The sequence below is a fragment of the Sesamum indicum genome, linkage group LG10 (genome assembly GCF_000512975.1).
Source record: "Sesamum indicum cultivar Zhongzhi No. 13 linkage group LG10, S_indicum_v1.0, whole genome shotgun sequence".
In the NCBI taxonomy this organism is placed as follows: domain Eukaryota; kingdom Viridiplantae; phylum Streptophyta; class Magnoliopsida; order Lamiales; family Pedaliaceae; genus Sesamum; species Sesamum indicum.
Window position 1 is genome coordinate 17047849 of NC_026154.1, and position 16346 is coordinate 17064194.

Below are 16346 nucleotides of genomic sequence, written 5' to 3' on the forward strand. Positions count from 1 at the left end.
GTGACATTGTCTCATGGCCCCTCTGCCAACGTAATGTGCTCTTTGTTGGTGTTGCGTCTCAAGTTACAATCAATTTTCAATCACCCTTCCCACATCTCGAGTCTTGATCGACTGTAATTATGTGTTTTCGACATTTAAGCTCGCTAGCACGACATCTGAATGCCTCTCTATGTAACACTTCGTGCCCGTGCACTCATCTACTCAAAATATCCATATTCTCCGAGGCTCTCGGCTTGCAAACCCTCACGAGTTTTCTTGTCCGGCCCCGACTAGCTAGTCTACCGCTATGCATCTCACCCACAATCTTGGATCCTTTCGAGGCATCCCTCAATGGCAAGAAGCATCCTCGCTCCGCCTTGGCATTATGGGCTCCGCATGCAGTCGCAACACCCATCTCATGTCCAACGCTTACTCGGTGCATCTTCATCGCACACCTTTGTAGTGGTCGTCCTTTATGCCTCGCCTAAGTAGGATTGTATCATAACTCCGAGACCCATTCGGTATGCCAACACTTTGCATTGATCGGTATGCCCAACATGCCTTCTTGTCTGTCAGTTTAACAAACCCCTGCGCATGGTTAGAATCCAATAGCGCATGCCACGAGTTGGTCCACTAGACATTAGAGTGCTTGACTCGATCACCCATTTAGCCCAGAGGTGTTGCCCTTAATTTCTCGCAACCGGTAGGGCAACCTTGCGCTCACGTGGAACCTCTGGGCTGCTTATGTGCCCAAAATAGGCCGTCCTGGCCTTACGCAATCCGTCCCATTCTCATGTCTTTTGGAGACTCTAAACACTAATTTGAGATGCCTAAAATCAGCTCTTAAAGGCCCACATGCCCCCAAGAGAATATTCATTTAGTGTCACGCTGCATGGGGCGGACTGGCTGCAACTCACCAATGCATACCCCCTTATAATAGGCTTAAAAATATTTTTTCTTTTTCAGTAGTGGACTTTGAAATGGCTGAGGAGCGCACCTTTTCTGTATCTCTCTCGTCCGATATCCAAATCACATGCTGCTTGAATTGTTGCGTGGCCTACGATTTCTATATCACAACTCAAGCATTTCAGCTCCATTCGATCATTCATCATTGATGAATTGTCCTCACAATATTTTGAATCATTGTCCGACTATTGCATTGGCAGACTCCAAATGTTATCGTCTTTTTCTACCCAATCTAAACTGTCTAACTTTGAAATATGGTGGAGGTGTCTCACCAAGGATAAAGCACTTTGCTTTACTAGCTCATACATTAAAAAAGTTGCCATTGTATTACGATTCCCAATCGATAAGAATAATACTAACTAGCTATTTGTGCGTCTACGTATAGAGCGACATCTTCTTACGACCCGCACGTTATTTTTGAGGCACTGCCGACCGTCTTGATTGAAGTACGGGCAGTGACACATCGGCAGGGTGGAGTCTGTATTGTCTACGTCAACAACACGACCCATCTCATTAAACGTACAAAATCAATTACAATGTTGTTAATCCAGGCAGAGATTATCTCTCTCAAAGACTGATACAGATTTATGGATGGGCCCCAATGCCACTCTCTCCATCATTAAATCACTTTAGTTTAATCCTCCCCTCCCCTGCCAAGCCAGCTATATATCTCTTAACTCTTTTTTCAGTAAGAGAGAGAATCAATCCTAAGAAGAAAGAGAGAGAAAGAAGAGGATATGGATGAAATGGAATGAAATAAAACTACTAACTACTACTAATAAGCCAATTCAAAACCCATGTTCATATACCTTCTCAATCCAATCCCAATCCTTTTTTTTCTTTTAAAAAAAAAAAAAACTAAATATATATATATATATATATATTTCTGATTATCCTCCTCCTCAGGCTATAGTCCTTTTTCACTACTTCTAGTAGTTGTTAATATTATGGAGTATACAATTTTTCGTTTCAAACCCATCTCAATTCTCCATCTACTATGCTTGATTCCGCCTCCCTCATGATGATAATTCCCTCTACGTAAACTGGATCCAATTCCCCACCAGGAAACACCTCCACTCCTGATTATCCTACCTTTTCTTCCTTAATTTCAAATGGTGATGGCGGATAATGAGAGTTGTGGTAGTCGGGAGGTGGAATCTTCGCCAGCCAACACCCGCCTGCACCGCAAGAAACTCGAGGTTTACAATGAGGTTTTGCGCCGGCTTAAGGAAGCCCACCACCCCGACGCTCAGGACTCCGCTTTTGACGATCAGCTTTGGGCGCATTTCAATCGCCTTCCTGCCAGGTCGCCTTTACCTTTTCTCTTCAATCATCACATGTTAACACACCCTATCCCTTTTCTTTTCAGCTCCCAACACAACACCTTTTGCTTCCATGTTTTCTACTTGACTCTTCCTTTTTCCTGTCGGATTGCTTTTCCCCTTTGGATTAGTGAATGGTTGTGTTAATGTCTTTTGTTTTCTACCTTTAGATCTCTTTTCGCTGTTTGTTTTAGGTTGGATTTTTTGAATGTCTTCTTACAATGTAACGTAGATGGCATGATTCATTTCGACGCAATCGGGGTACAAGGGCGTAAAACATAAAATGAATGACTTATCGTTTAAACAAGTGTTGCATGTCCCGGATTTTTGTTGTTTCTCTATACTAACACACTTGTCCATGATTTGGTCTTCAATGGCAATTTGATGGGCGATTGACGTTGATGCACCGCAGGTACGCAATGGATGTGAATTTGGAGAGGGCAGAAGATGTTCTCACACACAAGAGACTACTGCATCTGGCCCGCGATCCTGCTAATAGGCCGGCTTTTGAAGTTAGGCTTGTTCAGGTGATTTGTTCTTATAGGGTCCCCAACCTCAGTTGTTGTATATCACACCATTCTTTTGATATTCTGTGCTCATTTCGGGGTAATCTGTCTGGATGTGATGGTACATACTCATCCTATATCTAAACATGAGTTTGATCTGGATGCACGAGTCTTTTACTTGAGCATGTGCTGTTTCCACCTTGCATGTTTTGATTCTTACAGAAGGCAGTATTTATGATCTTGAATTGATTGGCAGCTAATGATGAGATGTTTTATACGACAAAGGCAAATGACACTCATGGATCTGTAGCTTTCTGAATTAGAGAAATCTCACATTTTGGGTCCAACAGTTGGTCCATACTGCTGGTACTTGAGCATATTCCATACTCGCAGTATTTTATGTGGCCACATGGTGTATTTGATAATATGGTTTAATGGTAGAGAGTACACTAGTTCTAAGATATTGTTGCTGACCTCTCTTGTACTCTGAAGTTTACTAAAAGTGGACATACATTTCCATCATTGTGCACCCCAAGTCCAATTTCGATGCTCTCGTAAAGTAAAACTGTGAATCTGGATAAAACTGTATCACTAGCATCTCAGGTTTCAATTACCAGAGAAGGTACATGTGCATTCAGAAATTCATTGTTTTTTGCATCATTCTTGTAGCTACATGTTTTTCATGCTTGTGGAGGAATTTTATTTTGGTGATATAATGTATTGTTCACTAAATGGAGTTGCATCAGTTGTTAATCGACAACCTTCGGTCTGTGTAATCTTATGGTACCTTCATATCATATTTCTTACTTGGTCAATCCGCTGCATGTTAGACAAAACTTTCTTTTCTACAGGTTGTGCCTGCCTCTGATGGGAATTCAGGAGATTCAGTACATTCACGCTCTCCAAGAAGGGGAAGGTATTGCCCGCATGTTTTCATATTTCCATTCGTCATAAGGGCGTATTTGTTGATTTAAATTAGCAACTGTTTTATTCTTTTGGGTTCATCATCTGGTGTTTTTATGTGTTATTGGATATTTCATGATACATTTTCTGTACAGTGTCCATCCACCACCTGCCTTTGGTTCTTCTCCTAATCTTGAAGCACTTGCACTTGAAGTAAGTAAGTCAGAAGTACAAGATGGTGACAGTGGTGTAAATGCTAGCACAAAGTTTCTAAGGTATACTATATTGAGATGTTACAGCCTGGTCTTATTCTTGTACGTGAGTGCTCATCCTTTGACTTATGTCCATAAAAACAATAATGGGCTTGTGCATTTACTTGTCACCGCCGAAGCAATCTAACGCATTCACTCTCTAACATGCAATTGATTCTTTGTAGTAACAGAATAATTGGGCTTTGATCCGAGAAATTTTCATACCTTATTCTTTTGATACCTGTTTGGCACTATATAGAAAGTACATGCGGCCAGTCTCTCTATGCATTTTGCAGTATCTTATTGACACTTGTGTAATGGTTTTGTAAATTGACCTAACAAGTCATTATTTTAAATAAAAGTATCGTCTAATGTTTTGACTTATCGTTGAGCTTACTCTTTCTCTTAATTGACATGCAGGCCCATGCATGAGATTACTTTCTCAACAGATGACAAGCCAAAGCTCCTCAGTCAGGTAATGATCCTTCTCTCTTATGCTGATGGACCCATCTTTGATGCTCATTAAAATGGTTACCAGCTTGCATGAACAGATGCCCGAACTTCTCTTTGTCCATTGAGGACTATCTAGAAAAGCTTCTATCTCAATTAACCATTTTAGATGGGAGTTCAACTTGAGTATATTGAATTGGCTGGCTAGCTGTTAAAAATCTTACTATTCTTGGTGAAATACCAGGTGTAAACAATTGGCAATATTTCTGCTTTTGTGGGAAGTTTGCTGTATTTTTAAGCCTCAATACTTCGTTATGTGTGGATGGAGAGGTTTTTTCTAAGCTTGCTTGTGCAATATTCAGTAATTGCACAGAATTGAACAATTAGTAAAGGATATGTTTTAGCCCTTGACTGAACTATGTAAGGGTGCTACTTGCAGTTGACTTGTCTATTAGCTGAAGTTGGGTTGAACATCCAGGAAGCACATGCCTTTTCCACTGCGGATGGCTATTCTCTAGATGTATTTGTTGTTGATGGTTGGCCATTTGAGGTATCTCCATCTTCTTTTCCATTATCGCTCTTTCTTGGATTATTCACATCTTTGGCTCTCTAATCTGGTTCTGGTGGAATGACTGAAACTTTAACAGTCACCTTTTGGACTGATCCATATGTTTTAACTTGTCAGGAGGTTGAACAGCTACGCACTGCCATTGAGAAAGAAGTTCTGAAGATTGAGGTACTATTCTTCTATGCTGGTGCACTTATGAATCTCTTGAGCTCTGATGGACACCTGCACATAGGTTATTTTGCATAAATAAGATTTATCCACTGTTACTATTAACTTGTCAATTTTGTGTGTGAGGTTTATCGGCTTTGAGCTGATTTGCTATCCCCAGAGACTTGTATGCAGGCGTTACTATCATACAATGCTTATACTACTAGCTAGAGTGTGAACTTTTGAAAAATTCAGTGAGAAGTTCGTTATTAAGATGTGGATTTGTTGAAGAATTATTTTGCTTTCTGAGTCTTTCTTTACATTCAGCAATTATCATATCATATATAGGTGATTTTCTAAACTTGCTCTTCCTTAATGCAAAAATTATGAAAGTACTTTTGTTTCATGCAGAAAACTTCTTGGCTGAATGCACGTTCTTTGCCTCTACTCAATGAACAAGAGCCAATGGAGATCAAACGTGAATCTAATCATCTGACAATACCCAGTGATGGTACTGATGTCTGGGAAATTGATCCTCAATATTTGAAATTCGAGTCCAAAGTAGCATCAGGATCATACGGCGACTTGTAAGTACCAGAGATATACTTTTGAAGCTTATGCTTGTAGTTTTATTTTCAACTTACTCTGAAAACTTTTTCTCCAGATACAAAGGAACATACTGTAGTCAGGAAGTAGCAATTAAAATTCTCAAGGGAGAGCGCTTGAATACAGAACTTCAGAAGGAGTTTGCCCAAGAAGTATATATAATGAGGTTCATCTACATTAACTTGTTTTTTCGTAGACTATTTTTTAAATAGCCCAAGATGGTCTTTTGTCAATCCTTACAAGCTTTGGAGATTTGAAATGGTTATGAATGGGACACTTATGTTTGGGGGTAACTGTTTCAGTTTGTACTCACTACTCAATAAGCATACTTATTGTTCAAATGCACATAATATGCCTGTGATAGCACACTAGTTTATTGGGTTCAGTTCTTGCAGATTCTTATGAGACTTGATGTATTCACATATAGCGAAATCTCATCATGGCTATGAGAAAGTTCTTAGTTTCACTGATTGTTGTCAAACTTTTCTTCATTTCTGTTGAACATTGCTATATATTATTTACAGAAAAGTTCGACACAAGAATGTTGTGCAATTCATCGGGGCATGCACCAGACCTCCAAACTTGTGCATAGTGACAGGTCTGTTTTGACAAGTACATTTTCTTGGGAAAATAGGGAAAATATGAGAGTTTCCTTTGCAACTACTGAAGCTAAACATCTTGTTGATGGCTATCAACAAATTCTGGTTTAATTTATATGTTTATTTAATTGCAGAATACATGTCTGGGGGAAGTGTATACGACTATTTACACAAGCAAAAGGGTTCTTTTAAGCTTCCTGCTTTACTTAAAGTAGCCATTGATGTATCAAAGGGAATGAACTATTTGCATCAGAACAATATAATTCACAGGGACTTGAAGGCTGCGAATCTTTTGATGGATGAAAATGAAGTAAGCATTGAGCTTTTCAGCTGAATGAGTAATTTTCATGTTGACCAGGATTTGTATGGTTCCTGGTATTTCATGTTGCATGTTTATCTACATTAAAGGTTAAACTTGGTATTCAAAGAAAATCATGCCAACTCTATATTGTTCTTCTGGATAGAGATGAGGACAGAAATTTTTCTTTGAGAACAAATTAAATTATCTCTTTAGGCTGGCAGCCCATTTTATCTGCAAGTTTTCAGGCATTTAGACATTCCATCTTCTGAAGGTCTGGCACTTATAACAAGCTTTATTTGTTATGACTTTGTTTCGATTTTCTAGTCTGAATAAGTCTTACTTTTGTGGCTTGGGAAGTTGGGAAAATTTAAAGAGCTTTGTTTTCAGGTTGTTAAGGTGGGGGATTTTGGAGTGGCCAGAGTGAAAGCTCAAACAGGTGTGATGACAGCTGAAACTGGGACGTATCGATGGATGGCCCCTGAGGTATATGCCCTTTTATATCAAATTAGAATTTAGGAGACTTTTGACATCTTTTAGTGAAAAGCTGTTTTATATGGCCATGATACTTTTTAGTGGACTCATTTCATGATTGCTGCAAATAAATTTTGAATGTTCTGATCCCAGCTCGCTTTTCTATACCTTTGTGGTCTGGGAGGTGATCTTGACATTGTGGTCTGTCATGGTTATTAATTTCTGTTGCTAAGCTGTTATCATTGAACACTGAACCTTGATAATTGCTTTTTCAACATTGTTCAAGTATCATTTTCTCGGCAATCTTATGCTTGCATGTCCTGGTGTTTATAATGTCTAGATAAGGTCTAATAGAGAACATTGGATTTGGGGCATCTTTATAGGTCTGCAGTGGATAAAGAATCTAGGTAAAATGCCACTGGAAGCTGAGAGGATACAGGAATAAATAATATGTTCGATTAGCTGTTTATAGTACCTTCTGTACTCCACAATTCTCTAAGTGCTGTTCCTGTGCTGATTCTAGTTGGAAATTATGATACCCTGCAATTGCTAACAAGTATTCTTTCTCTTTGAAGGTTATAGAGCATAAACCCTATGATCATAAGGCTGATGTTTTCAGTTTTGGCGTGGTTTTATGGGAATTGCTGACAGGAAAGGTATTATTTTCTTCTCCAAAGTGCTGGAATCATCACTCTTCTGATTTGTTATTGCTTAAACATTTTGATATTTGGCTTGTCAGCTTCCTTACGAGTACTTGACTCCTTTACAAGCAGCTGTTGGAGTGGTCCAAAAGGTAAAGCATCTAGGTTGTTGTGGTGTTGGTTATGTCATTTGCAACTACCATGTGGACATGATTATCTGGAACATAGCAGTCTGAAGTTCTCTGGACACATACTTGCAAATTGAGTATTTTCTTTTATTGTTTGCTGAAGGCAGTTCTTTTTTCTATTCTTTAAGGGTCTCCGGCCGACTATTCCAAAACACACACATCCAAAGCTTGTTGAGCTGCTTGAGAGATGCTGGCAGCAAGATCCAACTTTGAGACCTGACTTTTCTGAAGTAACAGAAATCTTAAAGCAAATATCTAAGGAGGTACTTTTTCATCAACTGTACTTGGAAAATCAACTTGTCCTTTGTTATGCATTTTTACTAAGTAGCTTCAAGCAGAAAGATGCTTGCCTTGCTTTAGTGAAGTTGCATCAGACTAATTAAGAGGTGTGTTTTTCTCACACCTGTTTGCTATTTCTCTTACATCCAGCTGATTCTAGCTCAACCATCAGTTAAGTCAGCACGAGATATGTAGTTATTCAGTTATTACTTGTATCGAAATAAAATCAACCAAGTCTTTACTTCTCACGCTTTGTATGAAAGGAATATGGTCAATCCATTCTGAATTCAATGGTCACTCGAGGATTCTGAAAAAGAGTAGGAGTTATCTTCCGTTCATGTGCATACAAATGCTTAATCACCCATTCTCTAGATGACACCTGATGTATGTGGAACAGGTTGGAGATGATGGAGAGGGACGAAAGGAGAGAGGATTTTTTTCTGCCCTGAGACGCGGACATCACTGAAGGGATAAAACTTGGAAGCTCATCGGCATATATATTCCTCTCCAATTTTGGAACATTAACCCCCTTTAAGTCTGTTGGCATTGTACAATACCCCTTGCATCAGTTTCCTGCCAGATTTTCTTCCTTGAGATTGATGTTTACTAATTCATTTTTCCGATTTCTTCAATCGTTCTTATTTGCTTCTGGTCTGTCTGCCTTGCCATCTCTTCTAGTTGAGAGCAGTGTAAAAGTCCAACCTCAGCCGCAATTAAGGATAAAATGTGTTCTGGTGATACTTCTCCAAATGATACGATGGTTGCCTACTTGTCTGCTGTTCATTATGGTCCAATAGGTGTATAATATTTTGACGCCAGGTTTGATTTTTTGGTGTTAGGCGATTATGAATGTGTAAGACAACAAATTCATATCCAATTGTAATAAAATGAAGATCAAAGGAGGGCGATTATCAAATCCATTTTGCAGTAGAGTTGCAATTTTTTAAATTTATTTCTTATAATATTTTAACAAATAACTCTGGCAATCCCATAGATTAATTTGATGAAACAAGGTGGATTTAAGGAAGAAAGGGTTGTAGGCTGTTCCTGTAGCCCATCCTTTACCTGTATGTTTAGACAACATTGTTCTGGTCAACTGTAGTAACAGCAACATAAATACATATGATGGGGGAAGATGTCCAAAAATAATAAGAGTGATGGATTCAAGTAGAAATTGGCAGTGTACAAGAAAATGACCAGAAACAACTCATGCTAAGGTATCTTGACATTTCCCAAGACTCGATTAATCATTGGAGAAATCAAATCATTTTATGAATAATAGGCTAAATTTCATGTGTTGCTCAAAAAAACTTATTGAAAAATAAAAACACAATTCATCCCCTTCAATTTTTAAAAAACTCTCCTCACCTAAGCTATGTAAACCACCGCAAAGCCTTCCCCTTCCTCCTCCTCCACTTGCACCACCCCCCCCCCCCGCCTTCCACTAGCCTCTCCAGCGCAGCCCAAATTTTATTTGTGGGTATCTGTTTTACGGTAAGAAACACTTTGCACCCCTAAATTATTATTGATGTAACATTTACCCTTTTAAATTAATAAATATAATATTTATCTCTTAAAATTAAATTTTTGGACAATATTACCCTTATATGATATATATATATATATATATTTAGTTCAAAGAATTTTGTTATTTAACAATTTTGCATTTTTAGTTTACTTAAAAAATTAATTGGAAAATAATATTTTTATTATAAAAAAATAAAATATGATCGGTGAATTAAATAGTTCAAATTTTACTATAGTTTACAGCCTCAAACTTAAGTAATGAATGATCAAATAACTACACAAAAAACTTTTCGTAAAAAGTTTTTATTAATTTGATTAAGTTATTAATTATTTATTCTTTTAGATAAAAATAATTAATTACACAATTATTTTTTGAATGTATTTTCTCAAAAAATATGATAAAATATATTTATTTACTTTTCTATAAAAATATTAAAATTTTGATTAAGCATATATATTTGTCAATTTTTTTTTAAAAAGTATATATGAGTTGTTGGTTATATTATATTTATTGAAAAATCTACTATATATATTAATTATACTCCACTTTTAATTTAAAATTTTTATTTATTAAAAAAATTAATTAAAAATATTTTATTAATAATTTAATGTGTAAAATACTAAAATATATTAAAAATAATACAATTGTCAAGATATGAAGAGGCATTTTTGTCCAATTAAGGGGTTAGGCGTTGTATTTGTTAATTTAAGGGGGTAAATATTACATCAAGAATAGTTTAGGGGGAGGGGGAAATGTGTTTTACTCGTTTTTTTATTAATACTAAATGGTGATGTTTATTTAGTTGGATTGGGCCAAACATCCATCCCAATCCGATTTAGACTGTGTTTACCAGCTGGAACTAAGGCAGATATCAGCCCTTTTTTTCAGCTAGTAGCTGGTTTACTTACCAAATGGGAGGCCCGGTAAAGTTAGCCGAGGCCCGATTCTCTCCGGACTATGCAAGACACTACAATCACCTTCTGGCACACTGGATACAGATTTCGACCGCCTGGTTCATCTCGTTTTATGGATGAATGTCTTAACATTTATTTTTTGACCTTCTTCTTCCTCTGTTTAAAGTGAGAAGTGGAGGACTTGCAGACGCCACTTCCCATTGTGGTTCTTAGGTGTAGGTCTTGGTTACATTGTTCTTCAATATTTTTTTGTTCCTCAATAACTTCATATTTTTCCCTCCACTTAGCTAGTATAAAAATTGATGTTAGGTAAATTGTATGTTATTTAGTTTTGAAAACTTCCTTATCGGAGACGGCACTAACATTCTTTTCTCAGATCTGCTTCTCATTGAGGTGTGTCTTCGTCGAAAGTTCGAGAAACCGTCTGGATAGCTCAGGTATGATAGATCCCTCTGTTAATTTCTTTCACTATTGGTGCAACCCTTTCGGTTGTCTTGTACTCTAGTATGTAATGTTGCAAAATGTGGTGTGCTGTTGTTTTTTTTTTGGTCCGAACTCTAGTCCATCTTTGTCGCTATTAAAAAATTTTCCTTCATGACACAGTTGTTTTAAGCTTATACCCCACATCTATAATAAATATCAATTTGTGACAGCATATGTTGCTGGCATTTACTACTTACTGTAAATTTTGGTAATAATAAAACCTTGTTCTGTGTTCATCGAGAAGTGATGCAAAAAACGTTGTGTCAACTGCTCAAGACTGGAGATAGTTCCAACAAGCAGTTGGTTGAATCACGCGAAAGCATGTTTGGAGAGCGTAGTGCAGAAGATCTTGCAATAGGTGGCGTCACTCAAGTCGTACCAATCAATTTTAGCATAAATTTTGTCTAAGTGTTCTTACGGTTCCCCTATTCCATCATATTTTGACAGATTCGATACTTTGACGCCCGCGAGGGAGAAAGGGCTTCGCTGAGGAGGGGCTACAACCCATGGCAAATAAGGATCCTCGACTCCCCTAGGCAGTAGGGAAGCTAATGATTTTAGACTGCAGGGGTTTTGATCTTGGGTCCGTGCAACCTCAAGTCGAGAGATTTTGCTGTTCACTTTCTCCCGCCTCTGCTCATTCTCTTCTGGAGTTAAGGATAATTCTCGACTTCTGCAAGGGGAAAAAGGGGACGGGTTCACGGGTTGTTGTGCTACAAATTGAGTCACGACTTGTGCTGCCGCTCGAGTAGATGCATCACGAATCAGGGCCAACAAAGACTCTTATGCCAGTTGGACCATCAATTCTTGGGGTGGAACTTTCGGGGGGAGTGCTCTCTTGGAGAGCGCGGGGGGAGATTGTCGACGTGGTCGAGGGATCTCCCCATTAAAGGGGGTTTGTTCATGAGGTAAGGGGGTTACCTCCTGAGACGGCGACTGTTCGCGAGGTGGGTCTTGTTCTGCCCCGTTCACTTGAGCTTTCCTGATCATGTCCAAATCATGGACGTCACGAGTCCGAGACCTAGTTTGCATTTCCAATATCGAGTCAAATTTTTTCCATAGACGGCGTCAATAATGTGGTTGTGATTTTATGAAAGGATGAATGGGAAATTTTGCCCATGACACGATTGCGTACCAGGTGAAATCAATGTCGATTTTGAAAGAGAGTTTTTTTATGTGGGAGAGGTCAAATCAATGAATAGTCCTCATTAAAAAATAATATTTTAAGTATTTACAGTAGTGTTAAAAATTATATAATGTAATAAAATAAATACATTTATTATATAACTTGTATGTAAAAAATTACTTTTGTACCCTTATAAATAAATAAATACTAATCAATTGCTGTTGCCATTTGAAGAGTATGATATTTAATGAGTGGGGCTGGAATTCAAAAGAGTGAATGTGATTGGTAGTCATTGACCACCATCAACTAGTTTCTCTTCTTGTCTTGTCCCTTTTCAATTCAAACAAACAAAGAGAGACTCCCACTGCCGTCTGCGTCTCCAAAAATATCTATCTTCATTAATTACCAACACACACTAATCACTAATCACTAATCATAGTAAATTAGTAGCTAATCCCCTAACCTAACCTATTCTTAAACCTTTTCCTCTGCTTTTACTCCAATACCCCTGAAAATCTCCTTTTCATATTTTTATCCACTCAATTCAAACAGTTGCTGATGTGTCGCAACGTGCTGGACATTCTCACAACTCATGTTCGCACTAGATCCAATCCCACCACTCCTCCTCCTAAACAATTAAAAGCACCCGCATTCACTCTTGGCTTTGCTTTGCACTCCACTTCCAGCACTACTTTTTTCACTTTTCTCCACCCCCATGGATTCTCTCACTCTCTTTTGCACCGCCTCTCTCTTAGCCGCCGGCTTGTACTGGTTCGTCTGCGTTCTTGGCTCCGCCGAACAGAAGGGCAAGCACGCCGTCCAACTATCCGGCGGCTCCATCGCCAAAGAGAAAGTCCAGGACAAGTACGAACAGTACTGGTCTTTTTTCCGCCGCCCCAAAGAAATTGAAACGGCCGACAAAGTCCCGGCTTTCGTCGACACCTTTTACAATCTCGTCACTGATATTTATGAGTGGGGTTGGGGCCAATCTTTTCATTTCTCTCCCTCCATTCCTGGAAAATCACACCGGGATGCTACTCGCATACACGAGGAGATGGCGGTGGATCTCTTGAATGTCAAACCCGGAGCTCGAATTCTCGACGCGGGCTGCGGTGTTGGCGGCCCGATGCGCGCGATTGCAGCCCACTCAGGCGCTAATGTTGTTGGGATCACCATTAATGAGTACCAGGTGAACCGGGCCCGGATGCATAACAAAAAGGCTGGGCTTGACAAGCTGTGCGAGGTGGTTTGCGGCAATTTCCTCCAGATGCCCTTCAAAGACAACACCTTCGACGGAGCTTACTCCATTGAAGCAACGTGTCATGCGCCGAAGCTCGAAGATGTTTACAGTGAGATCTACAGGGTTCTGAAGCCCGGGTCCTTGTATGTTTCGTACGAGTGGGTGACCACGGAATTGTACCGTGGGGATGACCCGGAGCACGTGGAGGTCATACAAGGGATTGAGAGGGGAGACGCATTGCCGGGACTCCGCAGCTACAAGGATATAGCCGAGGTGGCCGAAAAGGTCGGCTTCGAAGTGATAAAGGAGAAGGATTTGGCGAAACCCCCGGCAAACCCGTGGTGGACCCGGCTGAAGATGGGTCGGATCGCCTACTGGAGGAACCACATTTTGGTTACAGTACTGGCGTGGCTGGGGATTGCGCCAAAAGGTGTCGTTGACGTGCACGAGATGCTGTTCGTTACCGCCGATTATCTGACTAGGGGTGGGGAGACGGGGATTTTCACTCCGATGCATATGATTCTCTGCAGAAAGCCGGAGAGTAAGGTGGCTTCCAGCTCTGCTTAGGAGATATGTGTAACTTTCATTGCACGGAGATTGATCAGTCATGGTTAATTTCGTGCTCTTGCTTCTTTTCTTTTCTAATTGTGTTTTTATTTTGTCTCATATTGGATTATGCTTCTTTAGATTAAAATTTGCTTGTTTTTTTATAGAAAATGGAGACTGCTTATTTTGCCTAAGTTATCGTCATTGTTGGAGACTGGCCTTAGTTTTATAAAGTTGGTGAAAATATTTATCTAACTTAACGGGAGAGGAAAGGTTTAAGAGTTTCTGTAATCTTGAAAACTATCCAATGATGGACAATTTTGAGAAGTAGTCATATGTGGCTTAGCTCAATGCAGCAGCTCAGACTGCAAAGTAAATGCCCAAAGACTTAAACCATTTACCTATTTTGTGCTTGCTTGTTTGTTAGCTTTGATGTTGTTAATTTCTAAAATTAGCGGTGAGCAACTAATCTCAGGCGTGAACAATGCTGGCACTTATTTGCTGGAAATTGTATTTTAATGGTTGGACACAGCACGTGATGCCGATCCGATAGCTGTACAACGTAGTATCTTACAAGTAGATGAGTCATGTGAGGTCTATTCCTATTCCTTTATTCAGAAACATGGAAAAAAATATCATCTTTATTGCGGTTATGTAATTATTTAGCTGAGAGGGGGTAAAATGAGGGGGGATGTGTTGTGGGTTTGGCATATAAGCTGATATTTGAAGCAACATGATGGGGAAGCTATAGTCTAATTGCGGACCCCAGAAGAGAAGACTGTACTTCATTAAAGCAGCTAGACTTGATTGATGAAATGTGAGGTACATTATTAGTCATTAAAATTTGATACCTTGTGAGGTAGTGTAGTTGGCGTACCAAAATCATATTTAATGCGTTTGATTGCATTAGAATCTTGTCGCATCTGGCGAACCCCAGATGTTTTCTTGAGTGTATACAGGAGGATACCTGTTCATTGGGAATCCCTGGCTGGCTTTTAAGAAATTATAAATATTCTTGTTTATACTATACTATACACCCGTGAATTGGGGATATGTCTGAAAGATTACACTTAAAATTTGTGGTTTGCTTCCATCAAATAAACTTGAGGTGGAGTTATGGTGAATAAAGCAGGATGAGCATGTTTTAGGTGTATTTATTTGGGTATGGTTGGTGGAGTGTAGATTTGTGATGAATATGGTGAGATGTGGTGTGGTTGAATAGTTTAATGTTGATAGCAGAAGGCAATACTATCTTGTGTGCTGTAAATGTGGTATAGCAGATCCACATCCAAATCCACCTCACCTGAATGTCCACCATAATATATTTTGTATGGATATAAGGTATCATCATTTCTGCTTATCTTTGCTGCCACTGATAGTGCCCAGCTTTCTGTTACTCATACCTTTTGTTTATGTCATTAGTTTTTGGTGTTTTAGGGTCCAACACTGATCCAAAAACTGATATGAGGCCGGCCCACCCCCTCTCTCTCTCTCTCTGAGAGACCACCTAATTAATGATTCTAGAAAGAAATTAGAATGATGGGAGTGGGTAGCTAGCTAATGAAGAAGAGAATGATTAGGTGTTCCAACTCATTCATCTCATAATTTCATAGTGGATTTCCTCAGTCCCACCCTGCCTCAAACTATTATACCTGTTTTTACTCACCCTACCAACTTAATCAATCACTTTACATTTAAGAATATTGGAATGGGAATGGAATTCCCATATCAATTCATTTTCTCAATTTCACTCTTCTTTCTTTCCAGGGATTTTTAATTTGAGATCAATGGTTGTCATGTTAATAATAAGATCAATAATCAAATTCAATTTTTCCAACCTTAAAGAATTGAAGCTCACCACTTGTCCAAATTCAAACTATGCATTAATTAAAACTCATACTAATTGGTTTCTAATTATAATATAAAAAAGTAAAATTCAACACCAGTCGCGTATTGGCGCTATAAATACCTCGCATTTCCATAGATTCATCAGCGCAGAAAACCGTACAGAAACTAGAGAGAATTGCACATTCGGGGAGCTTTATATATATTTCTTTATTATATTATTGGAAATATATATTGAAGATGGCAGAAGAGAAGTCAAGAGAATCCAAACTCATCTTGAGAGCCGCCAGAAACCAGAAGGGCATTCTCGAGGCGATTGGGGACGGCACGCGGATGAAGAAGGAAGATATATATACATTTATATGTAAGGTATTTTGAATTTGATAGGCATATGATTATGAGGTGAATAGAAGAAGCCGTCTACACCCATTATTCCATGCTTCCTAATACTATTCCTTTCTATTTCACTAGTCTTGCCCCATTACTC

At 38.9% G+C, this 16346-nt stretch overlaps 2 protein-coding genes across 2 annotated transcripts; both read left to right on the forward strand.

Annotated features, from left to right (window-relative positions):
- LOC105173014 (serine/threonine-protein kinase STY46) lies at positions 1688-9097 on the forward strand. Its single transcript, XM_011094650.2, has 16 exons — positions 1688-2251; positions 2680-2794; positions 3625-3689; positions 3832-3951; positions 4348-4402; positions 4817-4927; positions 5063-5113; positions 5504-5679; positions 5757-5864; positions 6223-6296; positions 6432-6607; positions 6986-7081; positions 7645-7725; positions 7809-7862; positions 8027-8161; positions 8575-9097. The coding sequence occupies exons 1-16, from the start codon at positions 2058-2060 to the stop codon at positions 8641-8643; spliced, it is 1680 nt and encodes a 559-aa protein (XP_011092952.1). The 5' UTR covers positions 1688-2057; the 3' UTR covers positions 8644-9097.
- Positions 12863-14223, forward strand: LOC105173015 (24-methylenesterol C-methyltransferase 2). The gene has a single exon (XM_011094651.2). The coding sequence runs from the start codon at positions 12944-12946 to the stop codon at positions 14033-14035; it is 1092 nt and encodes a 363-aa protein (XP_011092953.1). The 5' UTR covers positions 12863-12943; the 3' UTR covers positions 14036-14223.